This window comes from Mobula hypostoma, chromosome 12 (genome assembly GCF_963921235.1).
Source record: "Mobula hypostoma chromosome 12, sMobHyp1.1, whole genome shotgun sequence".
Classification (NCBI taxonomy): Eukaryota; Metazoa; Chordata; class Chondrichthyes; order Myliobatiformes; family Myliobatidae; genus Mobula; species Mobula hypostoma.
In genome coordinates, this window is record NC_086108.1 from 68,942,116 (window position 1) to 68,958,313 (window position 16,198).

General features: G+C 39.7%; 1 protein-coding gene across 2 annotated transcripts in view; it reads right to left on the reverse strand.

The window, feature by feature from the left end:
* faf1 (Fas (TNFRSF6) associated factor 1) overlaps positions 1 to 16,198 on the reverse strand; it is a 415,765-nt gene that overhangs the window by 273,892 nt on the left and 125,675 nt on the right. For both annotated transcript variants that reach the window (XM_063064333.1, XM_063064334.1), the window contains one exon: positions 10,292 to 10,397. In XM_063064333.1, coding sequence (XP_062920403.1) covers positions 10,292 to 10,397 — 106 coding nt within the window. The remainder of the gene's footprint in view (positions 1 to 10,291; positions 10,398 to 16,198) is intronic.

The following is a 16,198-nucleotide window of genomic DNA, read 5'->3' on the forward strand; positions in this document are numbered from 1 at the left end:
CGAGTACAAGGCTCTGAGCAGCAGCCTGCTGTTCACAATACAAGTCAATGATTTGGTTGAGGAGATGAAGTGCAAATTACACAAGCCTTACTGAGTGGCATTTTGCACTTAATACCTTCAGGCTTACTGAAGGAATGAAGTGCAAAATATAGAGCTGTGCAGTATGAACTGTGAAGAGGATAGAGAAGGCCTTCAGGATATAAACAGGTTAACCGTATGAGCAAGGCATTAGGAAATAGAAAACACAAGGACAAGAATGAGGTAGAAAATAGAAAAGTGGAGTATTTGAAAAAAATCATGAAAGTTTGAAAAATGTTTCTGTTCAGAAGGACCTGCACGCTTGTGTGGATTACTAAAAATTTGTACAATTTGGAAGGCATACAGCAGATTGTCCCGCAGCTCTAGGGAATAGAAATAGTGGGTCCTGCCAAGGGGTTTTGGTGCAAAACGTCAACTGTACTTTTTTTAACATAGATGCTGCCTGGCCTCATGAGTTCCTCCAGCACTTTGTATGTGTTGCTCGGATTTCCAGCATCTGCAGATTTTCTCTTGTTCGTGCACCACTTGTACAGACTCCTGATGTAACTTGCACCTAGAAAAGTGTGCACAAGCTTAGTTTCCAATCTGAAAGAGGGATAGCAACTTTGTGCCAGGAGACATAAAACGTACTGAATTTACCTTCACAAGTATGGAAAAATGACACCTCACTGAAGCATAAATTCTTACAAAGCTTGACAAGGTAGATGCAGGGATACTTCTTTCCCCTAACAAGGGTGTCAAAAGAATTACAATATCAAAATAAAGATTTGTTAATCCAAACAGAGATGAAGTGTATTCAATATCCTTTGTCATTTACTACCCAAGAGGATCATGGGAAGTCAAGTACTTTCAAGTCAGAGGTGATTAAATTTTTAGAGTTTAAGAAAATCAAGTGAAGTAGCACAAGACGTAAAGGATCAATCATGATCATCGAATGTCACAGCAGGCAAGCAGCAGAGCTATGACTTAAATTTCCATTTATATGATTCATATGTTCTAAAAATTTCTTGTCAAAATCCAAGGTGAGATATATAGATTTTGCCCAGTGAGCATCACATATTAAAGCAGCGGATCTCACTCAACTCTTCAAAAATGTACTCAGAAAATAGTAGGTCACTTAGACCATCAAGCCTATTTTACCATTCAATACGATCATGGCTGATCTATCTCAGTAACATATCTCCACTCTGACTTCTTTACATCTGGAAATATTTTTCAAAAATATTCAGTAATTTGACCTCAAAAATGAACTTTGGACTAATACAAACCAAATTACATCTGTATTTGCTCTGCAAGAGCTATCTGTTTCCCTCCATTCCCCAAAATGATTTTCTTACTTGAAGTACTTATTGATATCCTTTTCAAAAGCAGCTATTGTGGATTAGACTTACTCCATCCCTGGTAAGGAAATAAACATATATCATATAAAAGCATTTACTCACCTTCTCCAATTTCACTGTATTGATGATTACATGTGCTTAAGTCCACAATGGCTTAGTACACAGTGGATTACAGTATACTGAAGACAAAAACATTTTGGATAATAAAGCACATCTTAGGAGTTTGTTTCAAAGCCATTAAGAAAAGAGCAGAAGATGCAAGTCAGATTTTTGTAATCCAAGTAAACCAAGCTTTGTTGCACAGAAATATTAATTTCTCTCTCTCAAAAGGCAGGTAAAAAGAAATAGTTGATGTACAGGCATGAAATCAGTTAAAGGATGAGGGCAATCACATATGTGCTGATGTTCTTTAATCGTCCTGGGTGTCGGAACAATAATCATCTGGGATTCCCTTTTAAAAGTGCGTGTTTGGTTGTAGTCAAATAATGACCAGTAAAGTTCGCATATGACAACAACTACTAGTTATGGGCCTAATGATCTTAGGAAAATATTGCAACAAGATGGTCAATGGCAAAGGAATTTTAAAATTTCTGGGGCACTGGGACCACACTTTGGGGAGATGGAACTTGCACAATTAGCTGGACTGCAAGAAGACCGCGACCTGCATCCACAACTCGATGTTTGCTTGCTGGTTTGGAACCTAACCTATTAAATCAGGGGGATGGGGACTAGAGCATAATTTTGGAAAATGGGGTGGGCAATCCAAAATTGGATTAGGATGGTTGAGGAATGGCATGCAAGTTTTTGGAGCCAGCAGAAAAAAAAAGCAGGAAAAAAGACAAAGTACTTTGACAAAGTTTAACTGCAAGTGCCACGATGCCAGTAATGTGTAAAATAAGAAGTAAATAAGATGAGGGTAGAGAGAGGCGTGTACTCCTACCTAACGTGATCATGTTTTAGTGGTAAAGATTCCCAAATTCAAATTTAATTTATCATTCAATCCATACATGAATATTGTGAATTTTGGTTCATTGGGACACACTGGGACCTGTACATTTTCATCCAATTAAGCATCTGCCGCAATTAGCCAGAAGTTTTATGGAAATAGTTAAAAATGTATAAAAAGACAAACAGAATAACAAATTTTGTATTTCAATGAAATATAGAATAAATTAGAATAGTACCGATACTACTACGGTACTACAAAGCTGCATATTAGTTCCTAATACTTATAAACAGAGGAAATCATCCATGTTGCATTCTTTTAACTATGAATGAACAAAATCAGCACAGATACCTAATGCAGATAATGGACTGCCTTCACACAACTTTTTCACCTTCATTTTCATTGTGACATTCAAGATGATTGTCGATACTTTCAAATTCTTCGTAGTTCCAAACTTGAAGTAGTGAAATCATATCTTTTTCACTCCAGGCTGTTATCAACACCTCCAACCTTGAATACTTGAAACCACAGTGAGCAAAGCAGTTCTGAATTGTCTTACTGCTTATTACCTTGAGACCACAAGATATGGGAGCAGAAGTAAGCTATTTGGCCCATCAAGTCTGCTCCACCATTTCATCATGGTTGATCCCTTTCCTCTCAGCCCCAATCTCCTGCTGCCTTCTCCCCGTATCCCTTCATGCCCTGACCAATCAAGAATCTATCAACCTCTGTCTTAAATATACATAAAGACTTGACTTCCACAGCCGCCTGTGGCAACGAATTCCACAGATTCCTCACCAACTATCAGCTGATCGGGAGAGTTTAAACTCCAGTGGGGTGGGAGCTGGAGTGGTAGTGCTGAGGATGGGGTATGTGGTTTACAAACAGAGGCAGTGTATAGTCAGACTACAAGCAAAGAGAGGCTGATGACAGGGCAAAAATGCAGTCAACACGATGACTTGCAATGTAAAAGGTAGACAAAATCGTAAAGGGTGAACACAGGACTGAAGGTGTTACATTTGAATGGATGCAGAATAAGAAATAAAGTAGATGAACTTTTCCAGTTGTAGAAGGGTAGGAGTGGCTCTGTTAGTAAAAAAAGAGAAATCAAGTCATTAGAAAGAGGTGACATAGGATCGGAGGGTGTAGAATCGTTGTGGGTAGAGCAAAGAAACTGCAAGCTTAAAAAGATCTTGATAAGAGTCATATGTTGGCGCGTGGCCAAGTGGTTAAGGCGTCAGTCTAGTGATCTGAAGGTCGCTAGTTCGAGCCTCAGCTGAGGCAACGTATTGTGTCCTTCAGCAAGGCACTTAACCACACATTGCTCTGCGACGGCACCGGTACCAAGCTCTAACGGCCTTAGTGCCCTTCCCTTGGACAACATTAGTGGCGTGGAGAGGGGAGGCTTGCAGCATGGGCAACTGCTGGTCTTCCATACAACCTTGCCCAGGCAATATATAAAAGAGTCATAAACAGACCCCCAAACAGTAGTAAGAATGTTGTCTACAAGTTACAATGCAAGATAGAAAACACATGCCAAAAGAGCAATGTTATAATAGTATGGGGGATTTCAATATGCAGGTAGGTTGGGAAAATCAGGTTGCTGCTAGATCCCAACAGGGAGAATTTCTAAAATATCTACGGGATGGCTTTTTAAAGAGCAGCTCATGATTGAGCCATCTAGGGGATCAGCTATTCTGTATTGCAATGAACTGGAACTGATTAGGGAACTGAAGGCAAAAGAACCCTCAGGGACCAGTGATCATAAAATTCAGCCCACAATTAGAGAGGGAGAAACTAAAATCAGATGTATCAGTATTACAGTGGAGTAAGCAGAATTACAGAGGTATGAGAGAGGAGTGGCCAAAATTGATTGGAAGGGAACATTAGCAGGAATGATGGCAGACCAGAAATGGCAGGAATTTCTGGGAGCAATTCAGAAGGCACTGGATATATACATCCTAAAGATGTGGAAGTATTCTCAAGGCAGGTTGATGCAACTGTGGCTGACAAGAAAAGTCAAAGCCCAACATAAAAGCCAAAAAGAGGGCATATAATAGAGTAAAAATTAGTGGGAAGTTAGAGGATTGGGAAGCTTTTAAAAGCCAACAGAAAGCAACTAAAAAGAGTCATAAAGGAAGAAAGATGGAATACAGAGATAAGTTAGCCAATAATACTAAAGAGGATATGAAAAGTTTCTTCAGATACATAAAGTGTAAAAGAGAGGCAAGAGTAGATACTGTACTGCTGAAAAGTGATGTGGGAGAGGTAGTAATGAAGACAAGGAAATGGTGGGCGAATTGATTAAATATTTTGCATTAGTCTTCACTGTGGAAGACACAAGCAGTATGCCAGAAATTCCAGAGTGTCAGGGCAGAATTGAGTGCAGTTCCTATTACTAGGGAGAAGGTACTTCGGAAGCTGAAAGGTCTAAAGGCAAAGAAGTAACCTGGACCAGATGGTGTACAGTCTTGGGTTCAGAACAGGCTGAGGAGATCGTGGAGGCTTTAGTACTGATTTATCAAGAATTAATTGATTCTGGTGTGGTTCCAGAGCACTGAGAAATTGCAAATGTCACTCCACTTTTCAAGAAGGGAGGAAGGCAGAAGAAAGGAAACTATAGGCCAGTAGTCTGACCTCAGTCTTTGAGAAGATGTTGGAGTTGATTATTAAGGATGTGGTTTCAGGGTACTTGGAGACGCGTGATAAATTAGGCCATAGTCAGCATGGTTTCCTTAAGGAAAAATCTTGCCTGACAAATCTGTTGGAATTCTTTAAAGAAATAACAAGCAAGATAGACAAAGAAAAATCCATGGATGTTGTATACTTGGATTTTCAGAAGGTCTTTGACAAGGTAACAAGTTAAGAGCCCACAGTACTACAGTAAAGAAACTAGTATGGATAGAGCATTGGCTGATTGGCAGGAGGCAAAGAGTGGGAATATAGGAAGTCTTTTCTGGTTGGCCAAGTTTGCAAACAATATGACAATAGGTGGAGGGGCAGAGAGGCTATAGAAGACTTGGATAGATTAGGAGAATGGACAGATGGAATACAGTGTCGGGAAGTGAACAATCAAGCACTTAGGTAGAAGAAATTAAAGCGTAGACTATTTTCTAAAGGGAGAGAAAATTCAAAGCTCTGAGTTGCAAAGGGACTTGGGAGTCCTCATGCAGGATTCCCTAAAGGTTAATTTGCAGATTCAACCGGTGATAAGAAAGGCAAATGTGATGTTAGCACTCATTTTGAAAGGACTAGTATATAAAAGCAAGGATGTGATGTTGAAGCTTTATAAAGCACCTGCGAGGCCTCACAGAGTATTGCGAGCAGTTTTGGGCCCCTCATCTAGGAAGGATGTGCTGACATTAGAGAGGGTTCACGTAAATTATACCAGAATTGAAAGGCTTGTCATATGAGGAGCGTTTGATTGCTCCAGGCCTCTGCTCACTGGAATTCAGAAGAACGAGGGGTGACCTTATTGAAACCTATCAAATGGTGAAAGGCTTCAATAGAGTGGATGTGGAGAGGATGTTTCCTATGGTGGGGGGAGTCTGACCAGAGGACATAGTCTCAGAATAGAGGGACATCATTTTAGAACGGAGATATGGAGGAATTTCTTTAGCCAGAGATTGGGGGAATCTGTGGAATTCGTTGCCATAGGTGGCTGTGGAGGCCAAGGCATTGGGAATATTTAAGGCAGAGATTGATAGATTCTTGATTAGTCAGGGCATGAAGGGATACATCGAAAAGGCAAGAAATTAGAGCAGAGAGGGAAAATGGATCAGCCATGATGAAATCGCAGAGCAGACTCGATGGGTCAAATAGCCTAATTCTGCTCCTATATCTTAATGGCCTTGTGGACAAAAACTGTTGCTTTTTTGAATACAAACACATGCAATTAATGCTGTTTACAAACTGTTCACTCAAAGCATAGTATAGTGTCTAACGGCCACACAAGTACATGCAACTGACACTAATTGGAAACTGTTTGACAATAGTCTCCTGCCCCATTTAAGCAACAGAATGTTCGAAATAAACAAATCCCATCTATTTTCTCGATTAGTTTTTGTTTTTTAAATTATCCCAAATAAGCAGCTGCCCAGGTTAACCAATAGCCCAATTTACCGTAACCACTATGTAGCCACACAAAATGGCAATCCTCTGAGGCCAGGTGCAATACACATTACCAACAGACATATCACAGGTAGTTATGGTTTCAGAAAAAAAAGTCACAAAGAAAACAAAAAAATATAGCCCAATTGCCAGAGTGGCGTGACTGTAGCCCTGGTCCAGCTTGTTCTTCCATCGAGCAAACACCGGAGAGCAATGTCCCCTCTAATTTGTAATGACCCGCATGTGCAAAAATCTTGTGCTGTGCAATTTTTTGCTCAGTGACAATAATGTGTGCACACTGAATTTTATATATAGAGGATTCAGTTTAACAGCTAGCAAAACACCGTCAATATGAATTTTGATCTCTGGGTTTGAACATTTTCTCTCTCTCGTTCATCCACACTCTCACAAAACATACATAGGAGGCCTGTAGCGGATAATGAAGGACTTTTTCGCCGGAGCTTTTACACACCATCCATATGTGATTTGCTTGCTAAATGAAGCTTTAAAAAGTCAAGTTTCCAAATATGACTCCACTTCTTCCCACCTGCAAATTCTCCAGCAACTTTTACATCACGACGATACATGCAGATAACACCAGTTCTGCACATAAATATTTTTCGTAGCTGTACCTTCTTGACTTCATGAGCTTTTGGTATAGCTGTTGCTACCGCTTCATTAAGCTATTCTAATTTAAATGAACTAGCAGTTCTTTTATGCGTCATGCCCTTTGCTTCTTTGGAATTTGACACAGTGAATCAATAATTTCTTCAATAAAAACAATATACATCAGCCAGTTCTAAAATCTGCAGACAAATCCACAAACTCCACGTTGTCATCACTGTCCACATCAAAAACCGGAAAAGGAGATGGGATTGTGTATGAACACGAAATATACTTAACATGCCAACAAAGGAGCGGGTGACAACCTTTTGTGCGCAGTTTAAATTGCTTTGTGTGTTACTAGCAAAAGATGTGTGCGCGTGCACACCTCATAGGGAACATTGCTGGAGAGCAGCACCAATGGGAAGGGCCAGACTCCAACCCAATACAGACTCCAGAGCACCTCACAGAGGCTCTCCCACACCACCCTGGCATCTCCCCTACCAGGCGGCATCAAAAGGGGAGCCCGCAGCTTTGGTCTAGTCCTTATCACAACCGAGCAAATGCAGCTCTGTCACCATTGGTCTCACCAATGAACCAGTGAACTGGACTTGCAGTATACTACATTACCAATGTCCAACAACGTCCTCTGATCTCAATAAAAACATCCAAGACAATCAGTCGCACCCCGCATCATCACAGAACAACGGTATGCAACATGTCCAGGCAACAACACAACAACAGTATGCATTAAGTCCAGCTCCATTAACTTATCGATCAACTCACTGATGGGATAGTCCAGCAGTACATGATGTTTTTAGTATCCAGCGGCAACTTGCAATTGTAAAAAAAAAATGTACTGGATGAACAAATACACCTTCGAATAGACCTGGAGTGGCTGCTGCATCTAAGTTACATAATTTTCAGCTAAAATCAAGAAAAACTCAAAACCCTTTTACTAATACTCAAGGGCAAAGAAATGAATGACTAAGGCCTTTTAAAGACAAAAAGCTCACCAGTTTATGGAGGTGAAAGGCACAGGTATGATTCTAACTGATATTTTGTATCTACCACCCACAAAGGCACAGGAATGGTGGATGAAAAATTACAGAGATGAACATGATAAGAGATAAAAATCTTTAATAAATAGGGAAATCCTGAAAAGAACATCCTAGGTAACTAAGAGAAGCATAGGATGCAACAGCATGGGCTTTGACCATCATTTTTTAAACCCTCTCTTCTCTGGCTACAAATTTGGTTCCAATACAGTAGAGGAGAGCAAGACAGCATTTATAAGGCTAACTAATGAAAGACAGTTTGTATTGCGACCAATATACTTAATTAAAATAATATGGAGTTATCACAAAACACATACCGAAATGGTTCCTGAACTCAGACTTTAACTAACTGTTTTTTCCATTTTACAGACACTGCTGAAACTGCTGAATTTCTAGCATTTTCTGTTTCTATTTCAGATTCCTAGCATCTGCATTTTCCTTGATTTACATCTATTATCAGAAAAATGATTACTGGGAAGTTATCAAGTAATATGAAACAACAGAAAATGATCTGATTACAGTGGGATTCAGCAGCGAATACAATAAATAGTAGTGTGTAGAGGGGGAGGGGGAGTTGAGATGTGCTTGTCTATTGATCCCTGAAGCCAACAGGAAAGGTAAATAATATAGTTCCCAAAGTATATGGGTTTATTTCCTTTATTTGCAGAGGTCCAGAATATGAAAAGAGATCATACTCAACCTGTATTGAACAACAATCAGCCTGACAGCATTGTTTTGCTCTGTGGACATCAAGTTACAGGAAAAATGAGATTGCACTAGTAAGAGTACAGTGCAAATATGAAGATGTTTCTAGGACTGATGGTTTAATTATAAGAAAAGAATGGGTAGGGTGAGATTGTTTTCTACAGAATGAGAGAGGCTGAGAAGAGATTTAATTGGGGTGTAGAATGTTATGAAAAGACTAGACAAGTCCAAAAGGATTACTTTATTTCCCTCAATAGAGACGTTAATAAATTGGGGGTCACTATCAAGGTAGTAAGAGTTAAATTAAGTTTTTTTCTATCCAAGGAACACACTGCTCAAAAAATTTGGTGGAAGGAGAAATCTTCATCTCTTTAAAAAGTACCTATATGTGCCTCAAAGCAAAGAACTTAGAGCTGAGAAGTGGGATTAGTCTGAAGAGTTCTCTCTCAGCCATTGGAAACACAATTAATCAAACAGCCTCCTTCTGTGTCATAAATTTCTATGACTAAGAGGTGAAAAGGACTTAAGCGGGAAGAGAAAGGATCTATTATGGCCTGTGAAATTGTTTGGAAAGATTTCCTTTTATCAAAAGACAAAAGCAGCAAATACATCTTAATTAAATTTGGTGAAGAGATTCATAAAGCGGCATAAAAATCTTCAAATTTAGAAACCAACTTCATTTATTGCAAATTAAATAAAGCATAACCTGATGTTTTAACCATCAAATTAAACAAATGGTATCTCACATTAACAAAGCTGCTGAAAATCAAAATCATTGCCCATTTCCACGGGAGTCACCATTCATTAATGAACAGTAATAACAGAATATTGCCTTTTGCATCAAGAAAATGCAACTTCAATTTTAGGGTTTAGATAAATAGAGCACCAGAAAATTCTCCATCTACGCTGCTCTCAACAACTGTGAATTTAGCAAATCTTAAACTCAGTATGTTTTTGAAAGGGAATGTTTTTACCAAATAGTCAAAGAGTTATTGATGAGTTTCTAGCTGTCTCATGCTTATTTTCAGAAGTTGCTCATAATACTCTTGTGATATTGACTGAGGAGAGGATGATGGTTACTATTTAAAGATAACAGAATTAAACAAAAGTACAGTTTGACATTAGGAACTTACCTTGTATTACACAAATCAAAACATGTTAGTTGCCAAAATAAAAATCAATACAAGCTATTTTACTTCTGTACTGTCAGCCTTAGTGAATCTAACAAGCTCACGTTTAACTTTTTAACCTAGTTGCACATGATCTCTCCAACTGGGAGTCAAACACATACAATAGCAATTGATAAGCAGTCACCATAATTGCTTAGCTTCCTGTACTAGTAAAATAACACAGCTCATATTTCAATTTTAAGAGCACATAAGAAAATCAGAGATTTGTGCAGTAATTGTCAAAAATTTAGAACCTCTTTAGCAGAACCTATGTTGGTGATAATGAGCTGCCTATACCTCCCCGACTCCAATATTGCTCACCTCTTGCACAGTTCTGGTGCCCGGAAAGTTTAGGCTATAATCCCGTTGGGCTTCTCGATGCGTAATGATCAGCATGAAGTTTTCATTTAATGATTCCTGTAGGGCACTGAAAGAGTAGAGACAAAAACAACAGAATCAGGGAAGAGCATGTTCAAACTTGCTCTCGGTCTGACTATGCAAAATCCCAGGAGTATTGACTAGCAATTGGACAAGTCTTAACAGATTCATTTATAGTCTGTAGATAAAGCAAAGTAGTACACTGGGAGTGACCAGAAAGGACATTACCAGCAAATTTACTCTTTATACTTAACAGACATCAAGTATCGGGATAAACCAATCATTTGGAAAAGTTATTTATTTTAAATGTTTATTTAAAACAGAAACATAATTATTTCCTGTTTTACATTACTTCAATATTTTTTACATTTACTTTGAGTTGTATGTCAACTATAATCTGCCATGACATAAATATTGCCAAAATATAATATTATGCTGCCCAAAGTACGAGCTACCAGGACATATGCTAATTTTATAAGAAAAAAAACTATGAAATCAAGGATGAGCAAATGAGAAAGAAGAAGGGGTTATACAACTCCATTTGGAATTTACTCAATTAAATAAATTCATGACCATCTACATTTTCCAAGAATTAAGTATTTTACGTTGAATTTCACTTGTGAAAGTACACACTTTTTCTTTTCAAAGGGAAGATGCAAACCAATTTGGTCTCATCTTTCCTGCTGCATAACCATAACAGAAGATTCGTTGAGTTTTTTCTCCTCAATCATACTACTTAGTTTTTTGTGCAATTTGACACTCCAACTGGGGTCATTAATAGCAACATTCTGAAAAATACACGGCTGTGAAAGTTTTACAGCATCTTAAAATTTTGCTAATACACCGGAAAAGCAAATTACAGTATTGGTTTGCTTTAGTTTGAAGATTCAGAATGATCTATTTTACTTGCATGGATTAGGAAAGAAAGAAATGGTATAAGCTGTTGACAAATGCATTGTTCTTGAAGCAGTCAATAACAACTATGAAGAATGTAGCAGCCAAATTACACAGAAAAGATATCAAAAAGCAGAACAAAACCAAAGTATTTTGACAGTGTACAATGACAGGCAAGAGTTGCATAGAACACAGAGAGAACTCCATCTCTGCATCAAATGGTGGAGTGTCGCATTTTTTAAATCTTCCCCTCAAACAGGGATTTTAATTTCTCTTCTGAAATGAAGCATCACTGACAATAAAACATTTCCTTAACATACACTGAAAAAGAGCAATTACTCACAAGGTGGCAAACAACGGGATGTGGCAATCTCTAATAAATTCATAACACAAATACCAATAAAGCTGAAACTAAAACAGATAGGAAGAAAAATATCAAATGGCTCAAATAATTTTGAGGAAACAAGATACCAAGTATGAAGAGCTTGTATAATGGCAAAAGGAAGCAGATGCTACAAATATCCGCTCATTCTCACTTGTGGGCCTCTGAGCTGGGAGACAAAAAAAAAAGCGTGCTGGGTAGACCAGCCTAAGATCAACACATGCCACCTATGCCGGAGATCAGGGAGCAGACTGTTTAACAATTACGCTCAGTGACAGTACCAGCCTTGCATCAATGAAAAATAAACCAATGAAAGTAATGGATATCATTTGGCATTTCTACTTCAGCACTAATTTTACCCATTTCATTATTTTATTCCAAATCTACTTAAAATTTTAAAAAATCCTTATGAAACTTTTTCTTAAACCATTAAAATACTTTTCAATATCACTGAAAATATTTATACACTTTACAGCCATTTCATGATAGTGTTGCACTTGATTTTGTCTTCTGCTTTCCTCTACAATCTGTCCTGTGCACATAATTTTGATACAGACAATCCTAAGAGAGCAAATAATTTTAATATGCATTCATTAAAATACTATTCAGATTCACTTTGATTTTAGTCACACAAAGTACACATGAAGCAGGTGTTTTCTGAGAAAAGCAAATTTGATACGTCTTTGATGGTCCTAACAATTAATAAGTTATGGCACACAGTAAAGACATTCTTTTACTATGAGTACAATACTAGCTTAAGCTAACAGAAACCAAGTTTACTGTAATTACTGCATATTTACATAAAGTAAAAATATTAAATCACTGTGAGCAAGTAATGTTTGATGTGGCTTGTACAGCTATATTGGGCAGATTGATGTTCGAAGGACAGACAGCATGTGACAGCTTGAAAATGCAGCAAATACACTTTTGATGAGGCTTTAGTGTTTACTTTGTATTTAAAATTTGGAAATTTTCATATGTCATCATATGCATTTCCAAACTACAGATTACAGTTCTGTATTAATCAAATTCTAAAGCTTAGCTTATTATTATGGTATTTCCCCCAGGGCTGATCAAATTAATGATAAGATAATGATCCAAGATACAAAATGGATCTTACATAATTAACGCTGTTACAAATGTTAATGAATAACAAGATATCTGAAGTTCCGTTACATCTCATCTTTTCTCTCATATCAATTTTTTTCTAGAAACCAATCAACTCATTTCTTTTCCCCCTTTAAGAAATGTGCTCACCCAATGAAGTACATTACACTCTAAATCAAAATCTTCCTAAACTTACAAGGCTTAATTTATTGGTCTTTACTTTTGTACATAAAGACATCATATATGTTTATGATGAAGAGAATACCCACTTTAATAAATACCTCTTTAGTCTTTAAATGCTGTTGTCAGCTAAGCAAAGATAATTAGGAGCATTCTTTCAATAATTGGTTCACCATTATATTGTTCGTCACTTTTCAATTCATATTATACTAAAGCCATTATAAACAGAGCTGCACACAACCAACATACTTCATTTAACCCAAGTCCATTGTCAATTCTACCGCATATATTTCCCTCCATTATATCCACTGTGATGAAGTGCTTTGAGAGGTTTGGTGATGAAACATATCAACTCCTGACTGAGAAGCAACTTGGATCCACTCCAATTCACCTACCATCACAACAGATCAAATTCAGATCCCATTTCATTGGCTTTTCACTCAACCCTGGAACATCTGGACAGTGGCCATGCATATATCAAGACATTGACTACAGCTCTGCATTCAATACCATTATCCCCTCAAAACTAATCAATAGGCCCCAAGACCTTGGCCTCAGTACCTCCTTGAGCAACAGGATCTTCAATTTCCTCACTTGCAGATGCCAAACATTGGATTTGCAAAATCTCCTCCACAATGACCACCAGCACAGGATCAGATGTATGCTTAACCCCTTGCTCCATTTGCTTTATACTTAGGATTGTGAAGCTATTGTAAGTACAGCTCCAAAGCCATATTCAAATTTACTGATGGCATGACTGTTGTTAGCCAAATCAAAGGTGGTGACAAATCAGCAGGATGAAGCTTTCCTTTTCAGCACATTACAGACGTCCTCCTCCTTCAAAGAACAGGGTTTCCTTTCCTCCAGCATTGATGCTGCCCTCACCCGCATCTCTTCCATTTCCCGAACATCCGCACTCAGCCCATCTCCCGACTGCCTTAACTCACCTACCACCACACAAAGCTCTGAATCAATACATCATTCTCCAAAACTTCTGTGATTTTCAATGGGGTCCTACCACAAAACACCTCTTTAGCTCCCACCAACTCTCTGCTATCCACATGGATTGCTCCCTCCATGATTCCCTTATTCATTCATCCCTCCCCACTAATCTCCCTCCTGGCACATATCCCTGCAAGCAACAGAAATGCTGCACCTGTCCCTTCGTCTCCTCTCTCACCCCCATTTAGTATCCGAAACAGTCCTCCCGAAAAGGCAACACTTCATCTGCAAATCTGCTGGGGTCGTCTGTTTTATCTGGTGTTGCTGATGCGGCCTCCTCTACATAGATGAAACCCAATGTAAACTGGGGGGCCACTTCATCAAGCATTTCTGCTCCATCCCACCAAAAGTAGAATTTCTTGGTGGATTAGTAGTGAGGGGGTGGTGGGTTTAAAAAAAAACACACACAAGTGAGCTAAGGGTTACCTAAAATACTTTCATTCTGATTTAATAGTATTGATGAATGTGTATAGCAAGTGACAACCCAAAATGCCGGTCAACAAAGGCAGCCCATCATGATTAAAAACACAAACATGAGGAAATCTGCAGATGCTGGAAATTCAAACAACACACACAAAAAATGCTGGTGAACGCCACAGGCCAGGCAACACCTATAGGAAGAGGTACAGCCGACATTTCGAGCCAAGACCCTTCGTCAGGACTAACTGAAAGAAGAGATAGTAAGAAATTTGAAAGTGGGAGGGGGAGGGGGAGATCCGAAATGATAGGAGAAGACAGGAGGGGGAGGGATAGAACTCAGAGCTGGAAAGTTGATTGGCAAAAGGGATACAAGGCTGGAGAAGGGAGAGGATCATGGGACCAGAGGCCTAGGGAGAAAGAAAGCGGGGGTGGGGGGGAGCCCAGAGTTATAGTGAGAGGGCAAGGGGAACCCTATTCCTAGTGGGGTGGCAGAAGGGTGGGGTGAGAACAGATGTGCATGAAATGGGAGAGATGTGTTTGAGAGCAGAGTTGATGGTGGAGGAAGGACTAGGACTTCCACTAGGAATAGGGTTCCCCTTTGTCCTCACCTACCACCCCATCAGCCTCCGGGTCCAACATATAATTCTCCGTAACTTCCGCCACCTCCAACGGGATCCCACCACTAAGCACATCTTTCCCTCCCCCCCCTCTGCTTTCCGCAGGGATTGCTCCCTACGCGACTCCCTTGTCCATTCGTCCCTGCCCCCCATCCCTTCCCACCGATGTCCCTCCTGGCATTTATCCTTGTAAGTGGAACAAGTACTACATATGCCCTTACACTTCCTCCCTCACCACCATGCAGGGCCCCAGACAGTCTTTCCAGGCGAGGCGACATTTCACCTGTGAGTCGGCTGGGGTGATATACTGCGTCTGGTGCTCACAATGTGGCCTTCTATATATTGGCGAGACCCAATGCGGGTGGGAGACTGTTTCGCTGAATACCTATGCTCTGTCCGCCAGAGAAAGCAGGATCTCTCAGTGGCCACACATTTTAATTCCACGTCCCATTCCCATTCTTATATATCTATCCATGGCCTCCTCGACTGTCAAGATGAAGCCACACTCAGGTTAGATTAGATTATGAGGACGCTCAGTCCTCGTTTATTGTCATTTAGAAATGCATGCATTAAAAAATGATACAATGTTCCTCCAGAATGATATCACAAGAAACACAGGACAAACCAAGACTAAAACTGATGAAACCACATAATTATAACATATAGTTACAACAGTGCAAAGCAATACCGTAATTTGATAAAGAGCAGACCATGGGCACGGTAAAAAAAAGTCTCAAAGTCCCGATAGCCTCATCATCTCATGCAGGTGGTAGAAGGGAGAAACTCTCCCTGCCATGAACCTCCAAGCACCGCAAACTTGCCGATGCAGCACCATTGGAAACACCCGACCGCAGCGGACTCTCTGAGTCCGTCCAAAAACTTCGAGCCTCCGACCAGCCCCTCCAACACAGCCTCTCTGAGCACCACCCTCTGCCGAGCACTTCGACCCTGCCCCGGCCACTGAACAACAAGCAAAGCCGAGAACTCAGGGCCTTCTCCTCCAGAAATTCTGAACCACACACTAGCAGCAGCAGTGAAGCAGGCATTTCAGAAGTTTCACCAGATGTTCCTCCATGCTCTCACGTCCGTCTCCATCAATTCAGGATTGTGCACGGAACCCTACTTGACAAATAACAGACATCCAACAGGTTGGAGGAACAACACCTGATATTCCCTCGGCCTCCCGTCCCATGATCCTCTCCCTTCTCCAGCCTTGCATCCCTTTTGCCAATCAACTTTCTAGCTCTT